General features: G+C 46.5%; 2 protein-coding genes across 2 annotated transcripts in view; one reads left to right on the top strand and one right to left on the bottom strand.

Moving 5' to 3' along the window:
* Positions 1–2,439: 2,439 nt before the first annotated feature.
* On the top strand, positions 2,440–3,531 carry LOC130493411 (zinc finger protein 239-like). The gene has a single exon (XM_056867139.1). It carries the CDS (start codon positions 2,440–2,442, stop codon positions 3,529–3,531), a length of 1,092 nt encoding a protein of 363 aa, XP_056723117.1.
* An 11,792-nt stretch (positions 3,532–15,323) lies between these two features.
* Positions 15,324–23,613, bottom strand: part of LOC130493399 (zinc finger protein 850-like) — a 59,992-nt gene continuing 51,702 nt past the window's right edge. The window contains exon 6 of the mRNA XM_056867128.1: positions 15,324–16,275. Within this exon, the coding sequence (XP_056723106.1) occupies positions 15,325–16,275 (951 nt within the window). The 3' untranslated portion in view covers position 15,324. The remainder of the gene's footprint in view (positions 16,276–23,613) is intronic.

Raw genomic sequence — 23,613 nt, 5'->3', positions numbered from 1 at the left:
TTATATTTTGTACAAATGGCCAAATTAACTAATAGTCTACATGGAAATGATGTAGAAGAATTCAAAAAAGACTGGCCTAAGGCCTTTGTACACTGGGCTAACATGGCAAAAACTGATTTTATGAAGATTGTGAAAGAGTTGTAAATAAAACACTGTAGTAAAGGGAAACTAAATATATAGTGGATGATATAAAGTTAAGGGGTACTTCTCCGGAAGTCACAATGGGGGTGGAGTGGGCACATAATCACGAGGGAGGGATGGGGACTTTTATTTTTAATTCAATATTATTATTATTTTTCTGTTAACTTGTTTTAACTTGTTTAAAATCTTTTTATTTTTTCTTCTGTAATTTTTTAATTTCAAAAAGTTGATAAAAAATTCAATTAAACAAAAGGAATCAGGCCCTTCCCTCTCAGAACTGCATGGTTTGATATAAAAGGGAAGCCTTCTGGATCTCTGGCTTTGCATACCCCCTGGGATTTGGTGGCGGAAAGTGCCGTCAAGTCTCGGCTGACTTAGGGCAACCCCGAAAGGGGTTTTCAAGGCAAGAGACGTTCGGAGGTGGCTTCACATGGGCTGAGAGAGTTCGGAAAGAACTGTGACCGGCCCAAGGTCACCCAGCAGGCTTCATGGGGAGGAATGGGGAATCGAACCCAGTCCTCCAGTAGAGTCCATCGTTCTTAACCACTGCACCACGCTGGTTCTCACCCCTGGGATTTCAGGGCACTCTAAAGCATACCAACGGCCTCCCTTCCATTACTTAGGACCTGGCTGGTTAAGCAGTGGGCGCAATAACAGCAAATGCCAGGTGGATGAGCTGTGGTCCAGCTGTCTCATTTGTGGAGGGATAGAGTGAAGGTGGCTTGGAATTGCTGAATATTTATATGCCCCCATAATTATGGTTTTTTTTCCGTCCCCAAAAAAGGACCTGTGATTTCTAAACCTGACCTCATAACCTGGCTGGAAGAAGAGGAAGAGCTCTTTCGCCATGACTCTAAAGTAGAAGGATTAGCAGGTAGCTGCTTGTATCTGATTGCAGGGGGTCTCCCTGGTGTCTGGGAGCTCTGGCATCCCTTCCGAGGCCTTGTGGCTTTCCCAAGGCCTAGTTTTTTTTCCTAGCTCATAATAGCCTGCCACCAAATTCTGCCCCAAACATCTCTCAGCTCCTCACGTCAGCTTTGTCTTCATAACTGATTCTCCTCAAAAGCACTTGAACGAAAGAGGAGGTATTGTTTACATGCCTTGGGTCCTGATTTGCCCAAGAGATAGGCTGGAACGTCAGTCATTGGAATAAGTAAATAAAAAGAAGTTACAGCTTGAACATACGAAGAGATCTTCTACCATCTCCTACCATCTCCTACCAAGTCAGAGTTGATCCATCCAAGTATTGTCCAGGGTCTCTCAGACAGAGATGTTTCCCACCCCTTTGACACCTGAGATTCTTTAAACTGGAGATGCTAGAGACCACATCTGGGACTTTTGGTGTGCTTCAACCCAGCATCATGACTCAAAGCAAGTCCAGACAGCATTCACATGAGCACGTTTTTTGTCCCTCACCCCCTAAAGTAAGGTTGGGGTTCTCTTTTATAATGTAAAGTTTATTCTCCTCCCCCACTTGTTCTTAACAAGCATTTACATCTGCTTGGCATGTAGAAGGAGAGATGGTTTTCATATCCTTCTTTTCTCTACCATGAGGAGTCTCAAAGCAGCTTACAATCGCCTTCTCTCCCTCCCCCACAACAGGCACCTTTGTGAGGTAGGTGGGGCTGAGAGGGTTCTGAGAGAACTGTGACTAGCCCATGGTCACCCAGCAGGCTTCATGGGGAGGAGTGGGAAATTGAACCCAGTTCTCCAGATTAGAGTCCGCCACTCTTAACCACTACACTCTGGCCCAGGTCCCAGGCGCAGTCCCTGACATCTCCAATTGAAAGGATCAGTTAAGAGGTAAAGCCAAAGACCTGGAGAGCTGCCGCCAGTCTGAGTAGACAGTACTGACTTTGGACCAAGGGTCTCATTCTGTATAAGGCAACTTCATGTGTTCCCAGATCTATTGGCTGATCTGTGCCTGAGTAAGGGTTCCCTGGCTTTCTCCTACACCTTCTGGCAGCTTTTCTGATTTCCATTTCACTTTAGAGAAGGATCTCTCTGCTAATAACCTGCTGATAACAGGGAAAAGCTATCCCCTCCGTCACTGATATTAACTACTAATCAATCAAGAGAATCTCTTATGTCAAGGGACCAGATTCCCGGCCAAGTATTTCAGAAATGGGTCCAGACGCCACTAGGTTATATTCTTGTATTCTGCTAAGCAGTTAATGTAGTTCAGTCTCGAACGTCATGCACCATTTATTTTGGCGAGTTCACACCAGGCTTCTCTTTGTTTATTCAGCAGGAGGAGTGTGGGAGTCAACGAACCTGACGAAAGAGTGTCCAGCATTTATGAATGAGGATTCATATCTCGATGTGAAAGAGAACATTGGGGAAGGACTGGTGGAGGAAGGAAACAGCCCACTCAACAGGAGGAATAATTCCTCTGTATGCGGCAACCTGCAAGCGAAGCCGCAGCCTTTTACCACCTGTTTAAAAATTGTTTTCAACAGTCAGGATCTTCTTCCGAGCCATTTTCACCCTATAGCTTTGCAGCCATGTGTGCTTTTTCCAGTACTTCTAAAAATACACGACAAAGACAACAGGAAGGAGCCAACTGCAAGCGGAGAAAAAAAATCAGACTGTAATAAGCACCAGAAGAGTCATAACAGAGAGAAAACATTTACATGCCTGCAGTGCGGAAGAAGCTTTGCACGGAAGGATAACCTAATTTCCCATCAAAGAACTCACACAGGAGAGAAACCATATAAATGCCTGGAGTGTGGAAAGAGCTTCACTAGGACTACAAACCTGACTTCCCATCAAGAAATCCACACAGGGGAGCAACGGCATACATGCCTGGAGTGTGGAAAAACCTTTGCGCGGAAGGATATTCTAACTTCCCATCAAAGAATTCACACTGGGGAGAAACCATATAAATGCCTGCAGTGTGGCAAAAGCTTCAACCAGAGTGGAAACTTGAATTCCCATCTAAGCATTCACACAGGGGTGAAAAAGTATAAATGCCTGGAATGTGGAAAAAGTTTTAACGGGAGTGGAAACTTTACTGCCCATCAAAGGATTCACACAGGGGAGAAGCCTTTTAAATGCCTGGAGTGTGGGAAAACGTTTAGGCGGAAAGATTTTCTAACTTCCCATCAGAGAGTTCACACAGGTGAGAAACCATATAAATGCATGGAGTGTGGGAAAAGCTTCAGTCAGGCTGGAAACCTTGGTGCCCATCAAAGAATTCACAAAGAGGGGAAAAGTTGTAAATGCCTGGTGTGTGGGGAAACCTTTGGTCACAGTGCAAGACTTGCTTTCCATGAAAAAACTCACACAGCAAAGAGAAAATTGTCATGCCAGGAGTGTGGAAAGAACTTCAGGCAGAGCAAAAACGTCAATTCACATACAAGAATTCACCCAGGGAAGAAAAAAATATAAATTCCTGGAGTGCGGAAAGACATTGTATCAAAGCAAACGGGATTGACAAAATTAAGAGAGCGTAAAATTTAGACCACAAATTTTTTTATCAGTTAGAACAGATGGAATTTATTGTTTAGATTATAATGTTAATATAGGAGATTTTTGATATGTATGATGAAACAGACTCTCCGAAGGAGTATAAATTGTGTGTGAATGTATGTATAATTGTATGTTTGTTTGTTTAAAATCTTAATAAAATATTTATTTTTAAAAAAATTAAGAGCAATGCAATGCAATAGTATACATGCATACTTAACACAATGCAGTAAAATGTTGTAAAAAATTTCAGAGATTAAAACTACAACCCAATTCCAGCTTGGTGTAGTGGTTAAGAGCGGTGGTTTGGAGCAGAGGACTCTGATCTGGAGAACCAGGTTTGATTCCCCACTCCTCCACATGAGCGGCGGAGGCTAATCTGGTGAACTGGGTTGGTTTCCCCACTCCTCCACACGAAGCCAGCTGGGTGACCTTGAGCAAGTCACACTCTCTCAGCCCCACCTACCTCACAGGGTGTGTTGTGGGGAGGGGAAGGGAAGGTGATCGTAAGCTGGTTTGATTCTTCCTCAAGTGGTAGAGAAAGTCAGCATATAAAAACCAACTCTTCCTCTTCTAATTTTGTGTACATTGAACCATCAATGGCACTGCCAAGGGCCTGTGAGTAATGCCCACATGCCGGCTCAAAAGGTCCAGTTTTCGGATCAGCCTGGATATCGGAGGTCCAGATAAGTGATACTCAACCTGTAGTTGATCTGTTGATTATTTGGGATGGAGGTGGGGGGGGGGAGATTTTTGTGGGAAGTCAGGGGATGGGAAGAACTGGCGCAGTCTGTATATCCTCAAGCATGTAAACTGTTTGATTCTGCCTTAAGTGGTAGAGAAAGTCGGCATATAAAAACAAACTTCTCCTCCTCCTCCTCCTTTTAAATAGTTAAATTTTACACAGTCTGTGGAATGGTTAAATGTGGGAAGAAATTCCACCAAATAGGAGCCTCAAAAGAGGCTCAAAATGCTTCTGTACGTGCAGCTGTTGATCTCACCCACTGGCTTTTCTCAGACGAGCGCAGCCGTCTCTGCAGAACACATCAAGAGAAGCAGCCCAGTCAAAATGCAGGCTCTAGGCCCTGAAACACTCCGCAGGAGATAACATACCTTAAATTGGACCTGAAAAGTAATTGGTAGCTAATGGAGTGAAACACAGCCATGGTTGTGAAATGATTTTTTAAAATAAATAAATAAATACACACACACACATTTTATTTCTTTTTACAAGCAAACAAACATTCAAACATAAACATATTGCAGTTTATATGGAGCTTACTTTTCTACAATTACATTTTAATAATTACCTTTGAATTACAGTGCTCCATATTCTCAATATGTCTTTATTTATTATAAAAGCATGTATTACTTTTAACCACTTTTTACTGTTTTGATTCTAGTCTTAATTATTAGCTATTTTATTCAAAAAAAGACATTCCATTTTTCCTGAAATTGGTCTTTTATGTATAAAATATGTTAGTTTTGCATAGTAGCATATTCTGTTAGCTTATTCGTCCATTCAGTCAAATCTGGGTACCGTATTTCTCTGCCTTCCATTTTGTCATATGTATTACTCTTCCACTGTCACCATATACTTAAATATTCACTATGTATTTTTTGGATATTACTTGGCAAGATATTTGATAGTATACTGCTCGGGCACAGCGCAAACCTAGGTTTAAACATCTTTTGCATTTCATAATGAATCATTATCCAACATGATACGCTCACTAAGAGTAATTGTGTTGTGGCATTCTGTACCAGCTGGATTGTGTGGATTCTAGGGTAGATCCACAATAAGCATGTTACAGTAGTCTTGCATTGCAGTTACTGTAGCGTGGATCCACATGGCCAAATTGCGAGGTCAAGATGAAGAGCCATCCTCCACGCCTAAGAGGCAGGTTAAAATACTGATCTGCTAAGTCTTGTGTGGTTCAGCTTTACCCTGCCTTGGTCAGTTCTGAGGCCAGCAATGTTCCTTCCTTCCAACTGCTAGGCAGGTTTCTTTCTCTCTCCCCTTCCAGGTAGATCTCTTTCCCACTTTTGGTAAGCAGCCCCTAGTCACAGGTCCCTTTTGACCTGTGCCTGTGACCCAGAGCCAATTCAAAAACACAGATGACCTGGGAGAGAGACAGAAAGTGGGCAGAGGGAGCCCCAAACATTCACATGGCTACATGACGCTGCCTTATACTGAATGAGACGCTTGGTCTATCAAGGTCAATATTATGTACTCAGACTAGCAGTAGCTCTCTGGCGGAGGTCTTTCATATCACCTACTACCTGATCCTATTAACTGGAGATGCTGGGGATTGAACCCGGGAGTTGAGACCTTCTGCATGCCAAGTAGATGCTCTATCACTAAGCCCTCCCTAAACGCATCTGCCTTTTACTGAGTTAGACCCTTGGGCCTACCTCATCCTTTCAACTGGAGATGCCAGGGATTGAACCTGGGACCTTCTGCATGCCAAGCAGATGATCAATAACCTTTTCTATAAAAAGAAGAGTTGGTTTTTATACCCCGATTTTCTCTAAGGAGTCTCAAACCAACTTGCAATCACCTTCCCTTCCTATCCCCACAACAGGCATCTTGTGAGGTAGGTGGGGCTGAGAAAGTCTGGAGAGAACTGTGACTGGCCCAAGGTCACCCAGCTGGCTTCATGTGTAGGAGTGGGGAAACCAACCTGGTTCACCAGATTAGAGTCCACCACTCATGTGGAGGTGTGAGAAATCAAACCTGGTTGTCCAGATTAGAGTCCACCGCTCTTAATCACTACACCACGCTTGCTACCCCAAGAAAACACACTGGGGTAGGAGCCAAAGCGATTATCCTTTGAAATTACACCGTACTACATACTATGAATTTGCTCTTGATTTTTTGGCTTCCAAATTAAGCAACACATTCATGACTGATGAAGATTCATACATCGAAACAGGAACTTAAGCTGGCAACCTGTCTGTTCTGTGCTCTTCTCCAGCTTGTTAACCTTTGTATAGAATTGCCATATCGAAGCTGTATATGATATCTGTATTCAATTTTTGTTGTGGCTATATTAGGCTTGTAAATCTTTTTGATACTGTTTCTAATTGTTGCCATTTTGACTTGTGGACATACGGCATAAAATTGTTCATTTGTAATCACAATAATAATGTCCGGTAATTTCCATTATATTTCGTGATTTTTGAATTATATATATACCTTCTTGTATTTTTTTTTTACAATGAGGAAATTGAAATTGTTCAAGACTTTCTATTCCTTGGCTCCACCATCAACCAAAAGGGAGAGTGCAGCCAAGAAATCAGAAGGAGACTGAGACTGGGAAGGGCCGCCATGAAGGAGCTAGAAAAGATTTGGAAGTGTAAGGATGTGTCACTGGCCACCAAGACTAGATTAATTCATGCCATCATATTCCCTATTACTATGTAGGGGTGTGAAAGCTGGACAGTGAAGAAAGCTGATAGGAAGAAAATAGATTCCTTTGAAATGTGGGGTTGGAGGAGAGGGTTACGGATTCCGTAGACTGCCCAAAAAACCAATCCGTGGGTTCCAGATCAAATCAAGCCTGAACTGACCCTAGAAGGTAAAATGACTCAACGGAGGCTGTCGTATTTTGGTCACGTCATGAGACGACAAGAGTCACTGGAAAAGACAGTCATGCTAGGAAAAGTTGAGGGCAGCAGGAAAAGAGGAAGACCCAACAAGAGATGGACGGACTCAATAAAGGAAGCCACAGCCTTCAATTTGCAAGATCTGAGCAAGGCTGTCAAAGACAGGACATTTTGGAGGACTTTCATTCATAGGGTCGCCATGAGTCGGAAGCGACTTGACGGCACTTAACACACACACACAGATGCACATCTAGATGCAGGAAAAGAGGAAGACCCAACAAGAGATGGACGGACTCAATAAAGGAAGCCACGGCCTTCAATTTGCAAGTTCTGAGCAAGGCTGTCAAAGACAGGACATTTTGGAGGACTTTCATTCATAGGGTCGCCGTGAGTCGGAAGCGACTTGACGGCACTTAACACACACACACATTTTTTTTGATGCTTCCATAATAATTATTTTTTTAAAGCTGCGGAAGAGTCATACCCCAGCGGAGGCCTTAGTCCGAGCTCACAGGGGCCCCTGTGAGATGTCTTGAGAACAGCAGCCACTTTGTCCCCTGGCATAAAATAGGGTGGAAGGGAAAAGAAAATGGTGGAGAAATTACCGCCCCCCCCCCCCACATCTGGGGAGCGGGCTCCCTTCCCTGACCAAGGAAAGGGTTTCAGAAAGGTCACAGGGGTGTGTTGGGGGTGGTGGTCTCTGGCTTCCTGCCACTGCTGGAAAGGATCCCTGGACTCCTCTTTAGACCTATAGAAACTGACGGAAACTTAAGACAGCCTGGCTTTTTAACGCAATGGGTCAAATGGGATGGATTGAGGGGGTGGAATGCAAGAGGGAGAACAGTTTCCAGGTCTTGCTGTTATATATTTCTATATTTTGCCAGGAGGGAAGGCAGCATTGTATAGTCTGATCTCCGATCTTCGAAGCTAAGTAGGGAGGGTCAGCACTGGTTAGTATTTGGGTGGGAGACCCCCAAGGAATGCCAGGGTTGCTATGCGGAGGAGGGCAATGGAAAACCACCTCTCTTAGTCTCTCGTCTTGAAAACCCCATAAGGAGTCGCCATAAGTGGGCTTTGCTTGATGCTAAAGGAAAGGGGGGGCCACTTGGCAGCGGCCTCTGTGAGTTGTAAGCAGTTTATGCATGTCGCTTGCGTGTCTGAATGTGATTACTCAGGCACAACACTACCAACAACTGGTTTTCACCTGTTGATTTCTGTACACCCAGCGGTCCTCAGATCCACAAGATTTTGTGGATCCAAGCTGATCTTGTTTTACTGGTCAATTGGTCCCCTTAAAGGGCCACCCCACCACCCCAAACAAATATGCTCCTACCAACAACAGCCCCGCACAAAGGGGCTGTGGCTCAGTGGTAGAGCCTCTGCTTGGCATGCAGAAGGTCCCAGGTTCAATCCCTGGCATCTCCAGTTAAAGAGACTTGGCAAGCAGGTGATGCGAAATACCTCTGCCTGAGACCCTGGAGAGCCGCTGCCGGTCTGAGTAGACAATACTGACTTTGATGGACCAACGGGTCTGATTCAGTATAAGGCAACTTCATGTGTTCAAATGTCATTCTCCCTTTGATCTAGGGTTGCCAACCTCCAGGTTGTTTGGCAAACAAAAAACAGCAACGATATGCGAAAGATACAAGTGGTATTAATTTCTCATATCCACTGTTGCATAAGAAAATAATTAATTCTATAGAGAGGCAAACTTCAAAAGAACCTGCAACACTCCTCTTGGACAAAGTGATGAGCTACACATGCTACTATGCACAGTGTATTCCTTGGATAATCATAATTGTATTAATTTTTGCATTAATTTTTGTAATGGGCAAGTTTGCCTCTCTACAGAATTAATTATTTTCTTATGCAAGTGGATATGATAAATTAATACCACTTGTATCTTTTGCATATCGTTGCTGTTTTTTTGTTTGCCAAGTTATTGTCAGCAAGCTAACTTTAGTTTGCTAAACCTCCAGGTTGTAGCTGGAGATCTCCTGCTATTACAACTGATCTCCAGCCGATAGAGATCAGTTCACCTGGAGAAAATGGCCGCTTTGGCAATTGGACTCTATGGCGCTGAAGTCCCTCCCCTCCCCAAACCCCGCCCTCCTCAGGCTCCGCCCCAAAAATATCCAGGTATTTCCCAACCCGGCGCAGGCCCAACTCTGATCCAAAGCGATGCAAATGAAAAGCGTTATGTAAAAAGGGGATCTTTCATTGGCCTGGAAATGGTGGGCTCCTCTGACCTCTCTCCCCCCAACATGGTTCAACCCGGCCTTGCCTCCCCTCTTCCTTTTGCAGCTCCTTTAAAAAAAAAAAGCAGTGAATTTAAGAAATAATCCCCTCCCCTTTTAACTCCCCATCTGAAAGTTGCAAGAAAGGCTGCTGATCTGGAGATCTTTCACACAGCAAGGGCACAGTGACCAAACTGCACAACCAATGGGGGGTGGGAGGGCAGGATCTCCCAGACTGGAGAGGAGGGATGGAGGTTGAAAGAGAGAGGACCAGGAAGTGGCCCTTCCCTATTTTCAGCCCCCCTGTTGCAGGTTTTTTTTAAATAGCCTCTCTAGGAAATCAATATCGCTGGCTTTTAGGTTAGCGTGCTGCCTTCCTTATCTGTATCTCTATACTGCAAGGGTGGGGAACCTCAGGCCCAGGGGCCGCATAAGGCCCGCAAAATCATTTGGCCCGGCCCTTCATGGGTCCTGGCAGATCTCTAGCTCAGAAGGATGCTGCCCTGCCTGAATCTCTCGGGCCCAGCTGGGGACGGCGGAGCCCAAAAGCAAGTCACTCTACGTGGCAGACACTCGTGCCTCTTGGCTAAATGTTTGACCAAATACAGCAGGCTAATTTTTAAGTTGATAATTTTGTACGGCCCGCGGATGATGTTATAAATATCCAAATGGCCCTTGGCAGAAAAAAGGTCCCCCGCCCCTGCTATACTGAGACAGCAAGCCTCTGGAAAATTAATAGGCCTTTTGGAAAATTACTGGATTCCAAAGGAGGGGGCCAAGAAGATATATTTAGTTCGGAGATAGACAGGGAGAGGCAAGGAGGAGACAATAACAGAACCAAAAAGTTATTATTCGGCCAAGCCCAAGGTTGAAAAACAGAAAAGGCGTCAGGGAATTATTAGGGAGGAAGATTAGATAGAATATCAGGTGTTTTAACAATGGACTCTTTACGCAAGTTTATTTCACCAATCATGTTATTGCTGCTTTATGATTTACCAATGAAATGTCTGTATGAGTAAGCCAATTAACAAATGAATTACATATTCATCAACCAATACGTTAGCAGAAAAGTTGTAAACCAATCATTAGTATAATGTATAAGTGACGTATTTTAGAAAATGCATAATGAGCTAACCAAAGATTATAAAAGGTCTTGCACGCCTTTGTTCGGGGCCGAGCTTTCTTTTTTATCACTTACAAGAGCGAAAGCTGGGACTAGCAATTGCTAAATAAACCTTGCTTTTCCTAAGAAAAGGGGTCTGAGGTCTTTGTGTCTTGAACTCTAAAATCCAGCTCCTGAGTTCTGCCATAACAATACTTAAGGACATAAGAAAGGCCCTGCTGGATCAGACCGAGGCCCATCAAGTCCAGCAGTCTGTTCACACAGTGGCCAAAATAATGCACTTTCACACAGCCCAAATAATGCACTTTCAATCCACTTTGAAGGTGGATTTTACTGTGCGAACGGGCAAAATCCGCTTGCAAACGATCGTCAAGGTGCACTGAAAGTGGATTGAAAGTGCATTATTTGGGCTGTGTGAAAGCAGCTCTATATCCAGTGCATCAGATCTCGACAGTCTCTTCCACAGCTTTTTCTGTTCTGTTGCTGAAGTCTGGCTCTCTTTAATTCTGTCCCACACTTTTTAGTTCATTGACAACCTTGGGCTTGCCCTTCCTCAAACCGATTTTTTGTAAAACAAATATCTGATTTTAATGGGTTAAAGGGGCGATGGGAGCCTAATAATAAATTAGGTTAATTTAGTTGCCATGTCTTTTGGCCTTAGGCTAAGCTCAAACATAGCAGGGTAACAAGCTCTGCATTTCTCCCCACAGGAGCCCATAGGATCCGCTGGGGTGGGGGGAGAGATAATTGGTTTTTATACCTTGCTTTTCTATACTGTAAGGAGTCTCAAAGGGGCTTACAATTTCCTGCCCCCCCCCACAGGCACTTTGTGACGTAGGTGGGGAATCGAACCCATTTCTCCAGATTCAAGTCCACCACTCTTAACCATTACACCATGCTAGGGTTGCCAGGTCCCTCTTCACCATTGGCAGGAGATTTTTGGGGTGGAGCGGAGGAGGATGGGGTTTGGGGAGGGACTTCAATGCCATAGAGTCCAATGGCCAAAGCGGCCAAATAAAAGGTTGCCAGTTCATGTGAATTGGAAAAACTTCTCAGGCACTCTCCTCCACATGAGTGGCAAACTCTAATCTGGTGAACCGGGTGCGATTCCCCGCTCCTCCACATGAAGCCAGCTGGGTGACCTTGGGCTAGTCACAGTTCTCTCCGAACTCTCTCAGCCCCACTTACCTCACAAGGCGTCTGCTGTGGAGATTGTTCAGCCGGTTTGATTCTTCTTAAAAGGCAGAGAAAGGCAGTGTATAAAACCAACTCTTCCTCTTGAAACAGTTTAAATGCTGTGGATTTTCTTGTGTCCTGGGTTGGAAACAAAGATGTTGCTGGGTGGCTTGAATATGCATGTGTGTGTTAAGTGCCGTCTAGTCGCCTCCGACTCATGGCGACCCTATGAATGAAAGTCCTCCAAAATGTCCTGTCTTTGACAGCCCTGCTCAGATCTTGCAAATTGAAGGCTGTGGCTTCCTTTATTGAGTCCATCCATCTCTTGTTGGGTCAGAATATGCATGCAGGAGCACAAAGGAATTCAAAAGGAATCTGAATGCTATGGTGAGGCACAATCCATACAGCCATCATGGCATAGTGCTTAGAGCAGGGATATGAAATAAACGTCACTTGGTCGGGCCAGGCCAGGCCTCGATAGCCCAGATCAAGAGTGGGTGTGTGTACGGCTGCCTTATGGACTGGGTAAGAGCTCTCATGGGGCTGGATCCAGCCCACGGGCCTTATGTTTGACACCCCTGGGTTAGAGCGTCGGACCTGAGAAACCCAGGTTCAAATCGCCTTTTTGCTACTAAAATCACGGAGTGACCGTGGGCCAGTCATATTTTCCTTCCACCCAACCTACTTCACAGGGTCGTTGTGAGGACAAAACAGGGGAGGGGAAAGAACCATGCACCAAGCTCCTTGGAGGAAAGACAGGATAGGAATGAATGAATGAATGAATGAACGAACGAACTAGCAAATCTCTTTCTGCACTGCACCTGTTTGGGGAACTGACGGGGATATATGCTGTTTCCTGAGCCTGTTAAAAATGCATTCATACGATGCCTGCTAACTATTCTGTTCAAAGAAATCGATGCAGAGGTCCCCAATATGGTGGGCGTGGGCACCGTGGCACCCACCAACGCGGTTCCTGGCGCCCACCAAGCGCTTTTAAAAAGTGGGTGGGGCCAGCTGGGGCTTTTACTCAGCCGGACGTCCGATCGGCTGTGCAGATTAAAAGGCCTCCGGTCAAATAGAGCTTCTGCCTGAAATGTTGAGGAGTTACTATTAGGATTCTGCATAACCTCGCTCCCTGACGTTTTGTGGCTGACTTCACCTACAGTGGCGGCTGTTTTGTGGCTGCACCTGCCACCTTGCGTGAGAATTCAACAGATGCCCACTGGCCGAAAAATGTTCGGGACCCCTGGTAAAGAAAGCTAGTTCAGGGGACGAACGGCCAGAAAGGAACCAGAACATTGACACAATTATCTTCACGCAGCCAAGACGTTCCATCTGAGGATGCTGGCTTTCAAAGATGGCCGTACAATGGTGAAGTGGTTAAGAGCGGCAGATTCTAATCTGGTGATCCGGGTTTGTTTCCCCATTCCTACGCATGAAGCCTGCTGGGCGACCTTGGGCTAGTCACACTTTTCTCTGAACTCTCTTAGCCCCATCTACCTCACAAGGTGCCTTTTGTGCGGAGGGAAAAGGAAGGCGACCGGAAGCTGCTTTGAGACTTCTTAACAACAAAGGGCAACAAAGATGTTGAGGGGTCTGGAGACCAAGTCCAATGAGGAAAAGTTGAAGGAACTGGGGATGTTTAGCCTGAAGAGGAAAAGACTGAGAGGGGATATGATAACCATCTTCAAGTACTTGAAGGACTGTCATATGGAGGAGGGTGCCGAGTTCTTTTCTGTTGCCCCAGAAGGTCGGACCAGAACCAATGGGTTGAAATTAAATCACAAGAGTTTCCGTCTAGACATTAGGAAGAATTTTCTAACAGTTAAAGCAGTTCCTCAGTGGAACAGGCTTCCTCGGGAGGTGGTAAGCTCTCCTTCCCTGGAAGTTTTTAAGCAGAGGCTAGATGGCCATCTGTCAGCAATGCTGATTCTATGACCGTAGGCAGTTCATGAGAGGGAGGGCATCTTGGCCATCTTCTGGGCATGGAGTAGAGGTCACTGGGGGTGTGTGCAGGAGGTAGTTGTGAATTTCCTTCATTGTGCAGGGGGTTGGACTAGATGACCCTGGTGGTCCCTTCCAACTCTATGATTCTATGATTTTACGAAAAGTAGAGACAAGCAGGGTATAAAAACCAACTCTTCTTATTTTGTGCAAGAAAGGTTTTTTGGGGTGCGTGCGTGTGAAAAAGACCCCCTTCTCCCTCCCCACTCCCAGCCAGTTGGCCACAGGTGAAAAGGCAGTGTGCCCCTAATTTAAAAAAAAAGAAACTAAGCATCATTTATCCAGCATCATTTGAAAACATAACCATTGCCAGAGGGCGCTGATAAAGAAGTCCTGTCCCAAACACACAAAACAAGCCCACCAGTTTATTAGAAACAAAATAGGTATAGAGGTTAGCCATGTTGGTCTTTAGCTAGATTCGTGTCCAGTAGCACTTTAGAGATCAACAAAATTTTCAGGGTATCTGACAAACAATGTTTTGACTCTCCAAAGCTGGTACCTTGAAAATCTTGTTGGACTCTAACAGTGCATTCCTAAGAAGAGTTACTCCAGTCTAAGCCAATTGAAATGAATGGGCTTAGACTGGAGTAACTCTCCTTAGGAATACACTGTAAGGGGCTACTAGACTCAAATCTATCTCTAGACTATGTACAGTTAACATGTGACCACCCATTATGCTTTTATACAGATGTTCATTTTGTAGCCATCCCTTTAGACACCCCTGCAGTCCCCTCTGTAAGCTGCCTCTCTGCACAAATGCCCCCAAATCCTACTGCCTAGAGCTCCTTTTCCACAATTCTTCTTCAATCAACATTATTAAAACCATTTTTAAAAAAACTTCCTTTGGGTTTAATAACAGATAAGAACATTCCAGTGACTTCTCCAAATCTAAACAGTTCTATGGCTTTTCTCCTTTCTGGGCGGCTCCTCTCTCTCTCTCTCTCATGCATAAAATGATTAGATGGGCTACTAAGTTTTAGATTTTCTTTCCTCTACAGGTTCTAAAAAATTTTTTGGGGGAGGGAGGGAAAATAAAAGAGGGTCTAGTTCAGCATAAAAGTTGTTGCTTAGAGCATTCCTAAGATTTCTTCTGGAATGGAATCTTTGATGCTTCACGAGGAGCCAAACGAACCTGGACCCAATTAAAAGGCATAAGTGCAATCTGAAAGTAATGTTCAAGAGCACTGGAGAATTGGGAACGGAAGTCCCAGTTCTGCTTGGGACTGGGGCGTGGGAGAAGAGGCTCCAGCCTGCCCTCCTGTGCAGTTTTCCAGAGCTGGAATTGCTGTGGGGCCCATGAGCAGAAAAGGGTTCCCCGTGGTCATTTTGGCTGGGGAAAACAGCATGGGGGGAAGGCTAAAGCCCCTCCTCCCTCCACACCACAATTCAAAGCAGAATTGGGTCTCATCGCACTCCTGCCATTTACTTCTCGGTTGCTCATAGGCCTGTAAGTTGGGTCAGGGGAACCCCGACCCAATTCGGGGACAAGATATTGTCTCGTTCAGCCCTGGGCTGGACCTAGCTGGAACATTCTCTCTCCCGGTCATCTGACCCAACGGAAACATTTTATGTTTGTAAGGCATCCCCCTCCTTGTGAGTTCTTTTGTGGACCACCAGGTGTGCGCTGCAGGTGAAGCTCCTCCCGCAGGTGAGGCACATGTACGGCTTCTCCCCCGTGTGGATCCTCTGGTGCTGCATGAGATGCGCGCTCTGGCTGAAGCTCTTCCCGCAGGTCCCGCACTTGTATGGCTTCTCGCCCGTGTGGGTCCTCTCGTGCTTTACGACGTCCGAGCTGGTCGTGAAGCTTTTCCCACACAAGGAGCACTTGTATGGCTTCTCGCCCGTGTGGATCCGCTTGTGTTTCACCAGGTCCGAGCTGGAGCGGAAGCTCTTCCCGCAGACAGGGCACTTGCACGGCTTCTCGCCCGTGTGGGTCCTCTCGTGCTGGGTGAGGATCATGCTCTGGCTGAAGCTTTTCCCACAGTAGGAGCATTTGTAAGGCCTCTCCCCCGTGTGACTTCTCTGGTGTTTCCCCAGACCCGAATTGGAGGCGAAATTTTCCCCACAGGTCAAGCAGGTGTAGGGCTTCTCGCCCGTGTGGGTCCGCTCATGCTGGATCAAGTTTGAGCTCCGCTTGAAACTTTTCTCGCAGAGAGAACAGTTGTACGGTTTGTCCTCCGTGTGGGTCTTTTTGTGGTTCACAAAGTTCGAGCTGGTGATGAACCTCTTGCCACAATCGGGGCACTGATAGGGTCTCTCTCCAGTGTGAGTTCTTTGGTGGGTCATGAGGTGCGCGTTGGAACAGAAGCTTTTCCCGCACAGGTAGCATTTGTATGGCTTCTCTTCGGTGTGGAACCTTTCGTGGACAATGAGATAGGACCGCTGGTTGAAGCGCTTCTCGCACACCGAACACTTGTACGGCTTCTCTCCCGTGTGGATCCTCTCGTGTTTGACGAGGTCGGAGCTCTGGTTGAAGCTCCTACTGCATTCGCCGCATTTGTACGGCTTCTCCCCTGTGTGGTTTCTCTTTTCATGGCTGATGAGGCTGGATATGCTACAAAAGTTTTTGCCGCACTCGGAGCATATATAGGAAGTCCCTTCGATAGGGTTACCAACTTCTAAGCCTTGGATGAGGTCAGGCGGATCCTCCGGTCTGTGCTGAATCGCGTAGATTCCTCCCATGTCAGGGAACCCAGATAGGTCTTCCGCCGTTTCCAGCAGCGACTCACACCGGTCCGCGGGCTCAGGACTTTTCAGATCAATAACTTCCTCGTTCTCGCTCGTTTGTTCGCCCATGGCTGGGATAAAAATAAAGAACAGCAGAAACACAGATCAGATTCTAGACTACTTCTCTCTGAGATACTATCCCTCTTGCTCTAACACTTCAGATTGCACGCGTGGAATGCTCCTTAAGATGGGGGAAATGCTCTACATGCAAAAGGGTTAAGAGTTTGGGGAGGGGCTGTGGCTCAGTGGTAGAGCATTTGCTTGGCTCGTGGAAGGTGCCAGTTTCAATCCCTGGCATCCTCAGTTAAAGGGGACAGGAAATAGTAGGTGATGCGAAAAACCTCCGCTTGAGACACTGGAGAGCTGCTCCCAGTCTGAACAGATAATACTGATCTTGATAGAGCAACAGTCTGAGGGCACTTTCACACATGATGAATAATGCACTTTCAATCCACTTTCAATGCACTTTGAAGTTGGACTTTACTGTGTGAACTGGCAAAATCCACTTGCAAACGATCACTAAAGTGCACTGAAAGTGCATTATTTGACATGTGTGAATGACTCCTGATTCAGTAGTAGTAGTAGAAGAAGAAGTAAAACAAGAAGTAGAAGAAGTAGAAGTAGAAGAAGAAGTGGAGGAGGAGGAGGAGTTGGTCTTTATATGCCGATTTCCTTTGCTACTAAAGGGAGAATCAAACTGGCTTACAATCACCTTTCCCTCCCCACAACAGACACTAGGTGAGGTTGGTGGGGCTGAGAGAGTGTGACTAGCCCAAGGTCACCCAGTTGGCTTCATGTGTAGGAGTGGGGAAACAAATCCAGTTCACCAGATTAGCCTCCGCCGCTCACGTGGAGGAGTGGGGAATCAAACCTGGTTCTGCAGATCAGAGTCCACCGCTCCAAACCATCACACCACACTGGCTCCCATGAAGGCAGCTTCATGTGTTCATGTATCCCAGCCTAACCTCCTCTCTGAGAAAAGGAACTTGTTCTTCCTCTTGTGCAATACCAGAACTCAGGGTCACCCAACAAAGTCAATGGTCAGGACCGGCCAAAAGCTAAACCTTCTGCGCACAACAAGCAATTCACTTGCGGAACTCACTGCCCCTGGATATAGTGACCGTCATTAGCCTGGACAGCTTTTAAAGGGATGAAACAAATCCAGGGAATATACAGGTCTGACTGCCAGTTGTGGGGGGTAACAGGGGGAGACTTTGGCTGGTGTGCCTGATTTGTGGGCCTTCAAGTGCACCTAGCTGGCTAACATGGGCAGAGGGATGCTCAAGTAGACACACCCTGAATCTGAACCACATTTGTCTAGGCTCATTTTCCATGGCTGAAAGCACCTGGTTCCTTCAACCTTCCCTCAGAGGGCCTGTTTTCCAAACCCTCATCTATCTTTGTGGCCTCCCTCGGAACTAGGGGAGCCAATGTGGTGTATGGTTCAAAGCGGCGGACTCTAATCTGGTGAACCACGTTGGATTCCCCTCTCCTCCACATGAAGCCAGCTGGGTGACCTTGGGCTAGTCACAGCTCTCTCAGCCCCACATACCTCACAGGGTGTCTGTTGTGGGGAGGGGAAGGGAAGGAGATTGTAAGTTGCTTTGAGACTCCTTAAAAGTAGAGAAAATCAGGGTATTAAAACCAACTCTTCGTCGTCGTCTACCTCCGGATGGCACCTGGAAGATCTCCCGCTATTACAACTGATTTCCAGACAACCAAGATCAGTTCCCCTGGAGAAAATGGCTGCTTTGGAGGGTGGACTCTGGCATTATACCTTGCTGAGGTACTGCCCCTCTCCACACTCCACCCTCCCCAGGCTCCACCCCTAAAATCTCCAGGTATATCCCAACCCAGAGCTGGCAACCCTGCTCTGAACCCATTCCCACAGGTTTACGTCCTTGTTAAAGTGCAGTGCTTAGAACCGGAGACAAGACTTCTACCTCTGTTCATCTGGATTCAATGGATCCAGCCACTTTGAGCTAAGAGGAAAGGCGAGGTATAAATAATTTAATGCATAAATGAATGGGCGTCATGTCGTGTACTCAATGTCAAAAGACAGCCAGGGTGATGTAGTGGTTCAGAAGAAGAAGAGTTGGTTTTTATAGGCCAACCTTCTCTACCACTTAAGGCAGAATCAAACCGGCTTACAATCTCCTTCCCTCCCCCTCCCCCCAAAGACACCCTGTGAGGTAGGTGGAGCTGAGAGAGCTCTAAGAGAGCTGTGACTAGCACAAGGTCACCCAGCTGGCTTCGTGTGTAGGAGTGGGGAAAGCAACCCAGTTCACCAGATTCGCCTCCACCGCTCATGTGGAGGAGTGGGGAATCGAACCCAGTTCTCCAGACCAGAGTCTACCGCTACGAACAAGCCACCGCTCTTAACCACTACACCACGCTGGCTCTATGTGTCGGACTAGTATTTGGGAGACCCAGTTTTGAATCCTCACTTGTACTATGGAAGCTCTCTGGGTAACCTTGGACCGGTCACGCCCTCTCAGCCTAGCCTACCTTACAGGGTTGTTGTGAGGATAAAATGGAGAGGGGAGTGATGTAAGAAGCTCAAGGTCCCCATCGGGGAGAAAGGAAGGGTATACATGAATTAAATCAATAAAATTAATAACTTAAAAAAACCTGGAGTCGGGACAGGCAACAGCAATCCCAGGCTCAAAATCTTCCCACCTGCTTGCCAAGATTGCCTCTGATATCACAGACACCCCAAACACCCACAGAATCATAGAATCGTAGAGTTGGAAGGGACCACCAGGGCCATCAAGTCCAACCCCCTGCACAATGCAGGAAATTCACAACTACCTCCCCCCTCCACACCCCTAGTGCCCAGAAGATGGCCAAGATGCCCTCCCTCTCATCATCTGCCTAAGGTCACAGAATCAGCATTGCTGACAGATGGTCATCTAACCTCTTCTTAAAAACCTCCAGGGAAGGAGAGCCCACCTCCTCCCGAGGAAGCCTGTTCCACTGAGGAACCGCTCTAACTGTTAGAAAATTCTTCCTAATGTCTAGATGGAAACTCTTTTGATTTAATTTCAACCCGTTGGTTCTGGTCCGACCTTCTTGAGCAACAGAAAACAACTTGGCACCCTCCTCTATATGACAGCCCTTCAAGTACTTGAACATGGTTATCATATCCCCTAAAATTATGGTTATCATACCCATAATTATGGACCTCTGATACTACAGGTTGAGCATCCCTTATCTGGACTGCTTGGGACCAGAAGGGGTCCATTATTTCGGAATATGCATGATGAGAAATTCATCTGTGTTTTATATTTACTTTATACACACAGCCTGACTGTAATCTGAAACAATATTTTTAATAATTTTGTGTGCGCTGAACCATCAAGGGCACTGCTGAGGGCCTGTGAATAATGCCGGGAAGTCGGCTCAAATGGTCCGGTTTTTGGATCAGTCTGGATATTGGATGTCCAGATAAGGGATACTCAACCTGTACCTCCAAAGCTGAAATGGGCAAAGGGCTCATTAACCCTCTCCTCTCCAGTACGAACAAGCAAAGAGGCTCTGGCAAAGCCCCTCCCCTTTGATATGCACCCAAGTTGCTCACTTCCATACAGCAGCCAGGACCCAAGAAAATAACAGTGTGACCAAAAGGCTCTCTGGCAAAGCCTCTCTTTGAAAGAGCCCTTTGCCCCACACACATGAACACATGAAGCTGCCTTATACTGAATCAGACTCTTGGTCTATTGAAGTCAGTATTGTCTACTCAGATTGGCAGCGGCTCTCCAGGGTCTCAGGATGAGGTCTTTCACATCACCTCCTTGCCTAGTCCCTTTAACTGGAGGTGCTGGGGATTGAACCTGGGACCTTCTGCATGCCAAGCAGATGCTCTACCACTGGGCCCAGCCCCTCCCCACACCTTGGCTCTGGTGGGAGGCCGTCGATTGTGCTATTGGCCCTTCGGCTTTCACTTTTGCATACAGAGCCCCTCCCAAGCATGCATGCAACCAGACACGTTTGTAGGAAAGCATACCACTGAATAGCCTTAGAGATGACCAAATAATGATTTCCAGAATCTAGAAGGAAGGGGAGGGAAAAAAGATTTAACGGTATAACAATCTCCTTGCAATGGCTTACTGATAGGATTGCCAGCTTTCGGTCAGGAAATTCCTGCAGATTTGGGGGGAGGGGTAAGACCCTGGGAAAGGTGGGGTTGGGGGAGGGGAGAGACCTCAGCGGGGTGTATTGCCCTAAAGTTCGCACTCCAGAGCAGCTATTTCTTCCAAGGGAACTGATTCCCGTAGTCTAGATATGAGTTATAATTCCAGAAGATCTCCAGGTACCACCTGGACACTGGGAACCTTACTCACCGAGATCCTGTGAAATTCCTCGACTAGTTACAGAGAAAGTTGTATCTGATGAAGAGAGCGCTGAGTGTCTAAAGGTTATACTCCCAAACTCTTATTGATCTCTAAGGTGCTACTGGACTCGGATGTTGAGAAAGTTGCAGGGGATCATGGGGGGGGGCGGCCTATTTATTGAGGGAATCCACATGCATTTCTGGACCTCTGTGTGAAAAGCGCTGGGGGAAACCTGTTGTTCGGAAAATAAAAAGAAGCAAGGGGTTGCCAGCTCTTCAGCCAGCCTCTGTGCCTATGCCTTTTCAAAGGGCACCATGGGCGAACAGTGGCTTTCGCCAGGCACGAAACAGCATCACCTGTTGTTTTTCTGTACACCCCAGCCATTCTTAGATCCACAAGAGATGATCTCAGTGTGACATTGTTCAGGGTCGAATTGGCCACGTGAACAATGGCTGTTACCGCACTTGCATTCCCAGCAATGTATTAAGAGTTTGAAAACGTTATAAAAAATACTGTTCGCACTTTCTATGCATTCCCAGCGATGTATTAAGAGTTTGAAAACGTTATAAAAAATACTGTTCGCAATTTCTATGCATTCCCAGCGATGTATTAAGAGTTTGAAAACGTTATAAAAAATACTGTTCGCGCTTTGTTTGGCCCCTTGAGCTGCGAAGATGTCCTCCAACCATTTATAAGCCGTGGTGTCCAAAAACCCTTTTAAAGCGACGTTTTTTTTTACACCATTTCCAAACTCTTAATACATCGCTGGGAATACAAAGTAACCCCCAGGGTCGAATTGGCCTTGCGAACAATATCATTAAAGTGAATTCACAGTGGGTCGCCGTGTTAGTCTGTCTGCAGTAGTAGAAAAGGGCAAGAGTCCAGTAGCACCTTAAAGACTAGCAAAAATATTTTTGGAAATCTTTCCCATCCATTCATAGATCAACTCACACCCGCTAAATTAATTCAGAGTGGGTCGCCGTGTTAGTCTGTCTGCAGTAGTAGAAAAGGGCAAGAGTCCAGTAGCACCTCAAAGACTAACAAGAATATTTTCTGGCAGGGTGTGAGCTTTCGTGAGCCACAGCTCACTTCTTCAGAAACCAGGTTTGATTCCCCACTGGTATCCGAAGAAGTGGGCTGTGGCTCACGAAAGCTCACACCCTGCCAGAAAACATTTTTAATTCCCAGTGGGTCGCCGTGTTAGTCTGCCTGCAGTAGTACAAAAGGGCACGAGTCCAGTAGCACCTTCAAGACTAACAAGAATATTTTCTGGCAGGGTGCGAGCTTTCGTGAGCCACAGCTCCCTTCTCCAGATACAGCTAGAATGGGGATCCATCTGTCTTGAAGTAGAGGAGAGTGAATGCTTGTCTGAATTCACTCTCCTCTGCTTACAGCTAGAATGGGAATCCATCTGTCTTGATCTGAAGAAGTGAGCTGTGGCTCACGAAAGCTCCTACCCTACCAGAAAATATTTTTAATTCCCAGCGGGTCGCCGGGCTAGTCTGCCTGCAGCAGTAGAAAAGGGCCAGAGTCCAGCAGCACCTTCAAGACTAGCAAAAATATCATTAAAGTAAGTAGATCCACAAGGGCAGGTTTTGTTTGACTGGTCAGCTGGTCACCTTAAAGGGCCAACCCACCCACCCCCACCCCCAACAGGCTGCTGCCCACAACAGCCCCGCACAAAGGAACGGAGAGAACGTCACTCTCCCTTTGATCTCAAGCGATGCAAAGGAGGAACGTTCTGCAAAAACGGGACCTTTCATCGGCCTGGAAATGGCGGGCTCCTTTGATCTCCCTCCCCACCCCACCCCCATTGTCCAACATGGCTCTGCCTCCCCTCTTCCTTTTGTCTCTCCTGTTTTGTTTTTTTAAAAAGCAGGGAATTTAAGAAGCAATCCCCCCCTCCCCCCCTCCCTCCCCCCCCTTTAACTCCCCACCTGAAAGCTGCAAGAGAGGCTTCCGATCTGCAGATCTTCCACACGGCAAAGGCACAGGGACCCAATTGCACAACCAACTGGTGGGGGGGGGGGAGGAAATGGGCAGGATCTCCCAGACTGGAAGGGAGGGGGGGTTGCAAGAGAAAGGAACAGGAAGTGGCCCGTCCCTATTTTCAGCCCCCCTGTTGCAGACTTTTTTTTTTTAAATAGCCTCTCTAGGAATCTTGGCGGTTGTCAGAAGAATCAGTAGGAGAAAGCCATTTATGCACGGGAGTTTTTGCCTTGGATTTGCCGCTCTCTAGATGCACATCTGGAGGCAGGAAAAGACAGTCATGCTAGGGAAAGTGGAGGGCAGCAGGAAAAGAGGAAGACCCAACAAGAGGTGGGTGGACTCCATAAAGGAAGTCCCAGCCTTCAATTTGCAAGATCTGAGCAAGGCTGTCAAAGTTAGGACATTTTGGAGGACTTTCATTCATAGGGTCGCCGTGAGTTGGAAGCGACTGGACGGCACTTAATACACACACAGAGATGCACATCTAGATGCAGGAAAAAAGGAAGACCCAACAAGAGATGGACAGACTCAGTAAAGGAAGCCACCGCCTTCTATTTGCAAGATCTGAGCAAGGCTGTCAAAGATAGGACATTTTGGAGGACTTTCATTCATAGGGTCGCCATGAGTCGGCACTTAACACACACACACAGATGCACATCTAGATGCAGGAAAAGAGGAAGACCCAACAAGAGATGGATGGACTCAATAAAGGAAGCCACAGCCTTCAATTTGCAAGATCTGAGCAAGGCTGTCAAAGATAGGACATTTTGGAGGACTTTCATTCATAGGGTCGCCATGAGTTGGA

The sequence above is a fragment of the Euleptes europaea genome, chromosome 1 (assembly GCF_029931775.1).
Source record: "Euleptes europaea isolate rEulEur1 chromosome 1, rEulEur1.hap1, whole genome shotgun sequence".
Classification (NCBI taxonomy): domain Eukaryota; kingdom Metazoa; phylum Chordata; class Lepidosauria; order Squamata; family Sphaerodactylidae; genus Euleptes; species Euleptes europaea.
The sequence above is the reverse complement of the archived record's forward strand: the minus strand, read 5'-3'. Positions and strand labels throughout refer to the sequence as shown.

Excerpts from the sequence above, each read along its gene's own strand:
- LOC130493411 (XM_056867139.1), top strand. The coding sequence starts at position 2,440 with ATGAATGAGGATTCATATCTCGATGTGAAAGAGAACATTGGGGAAGGA.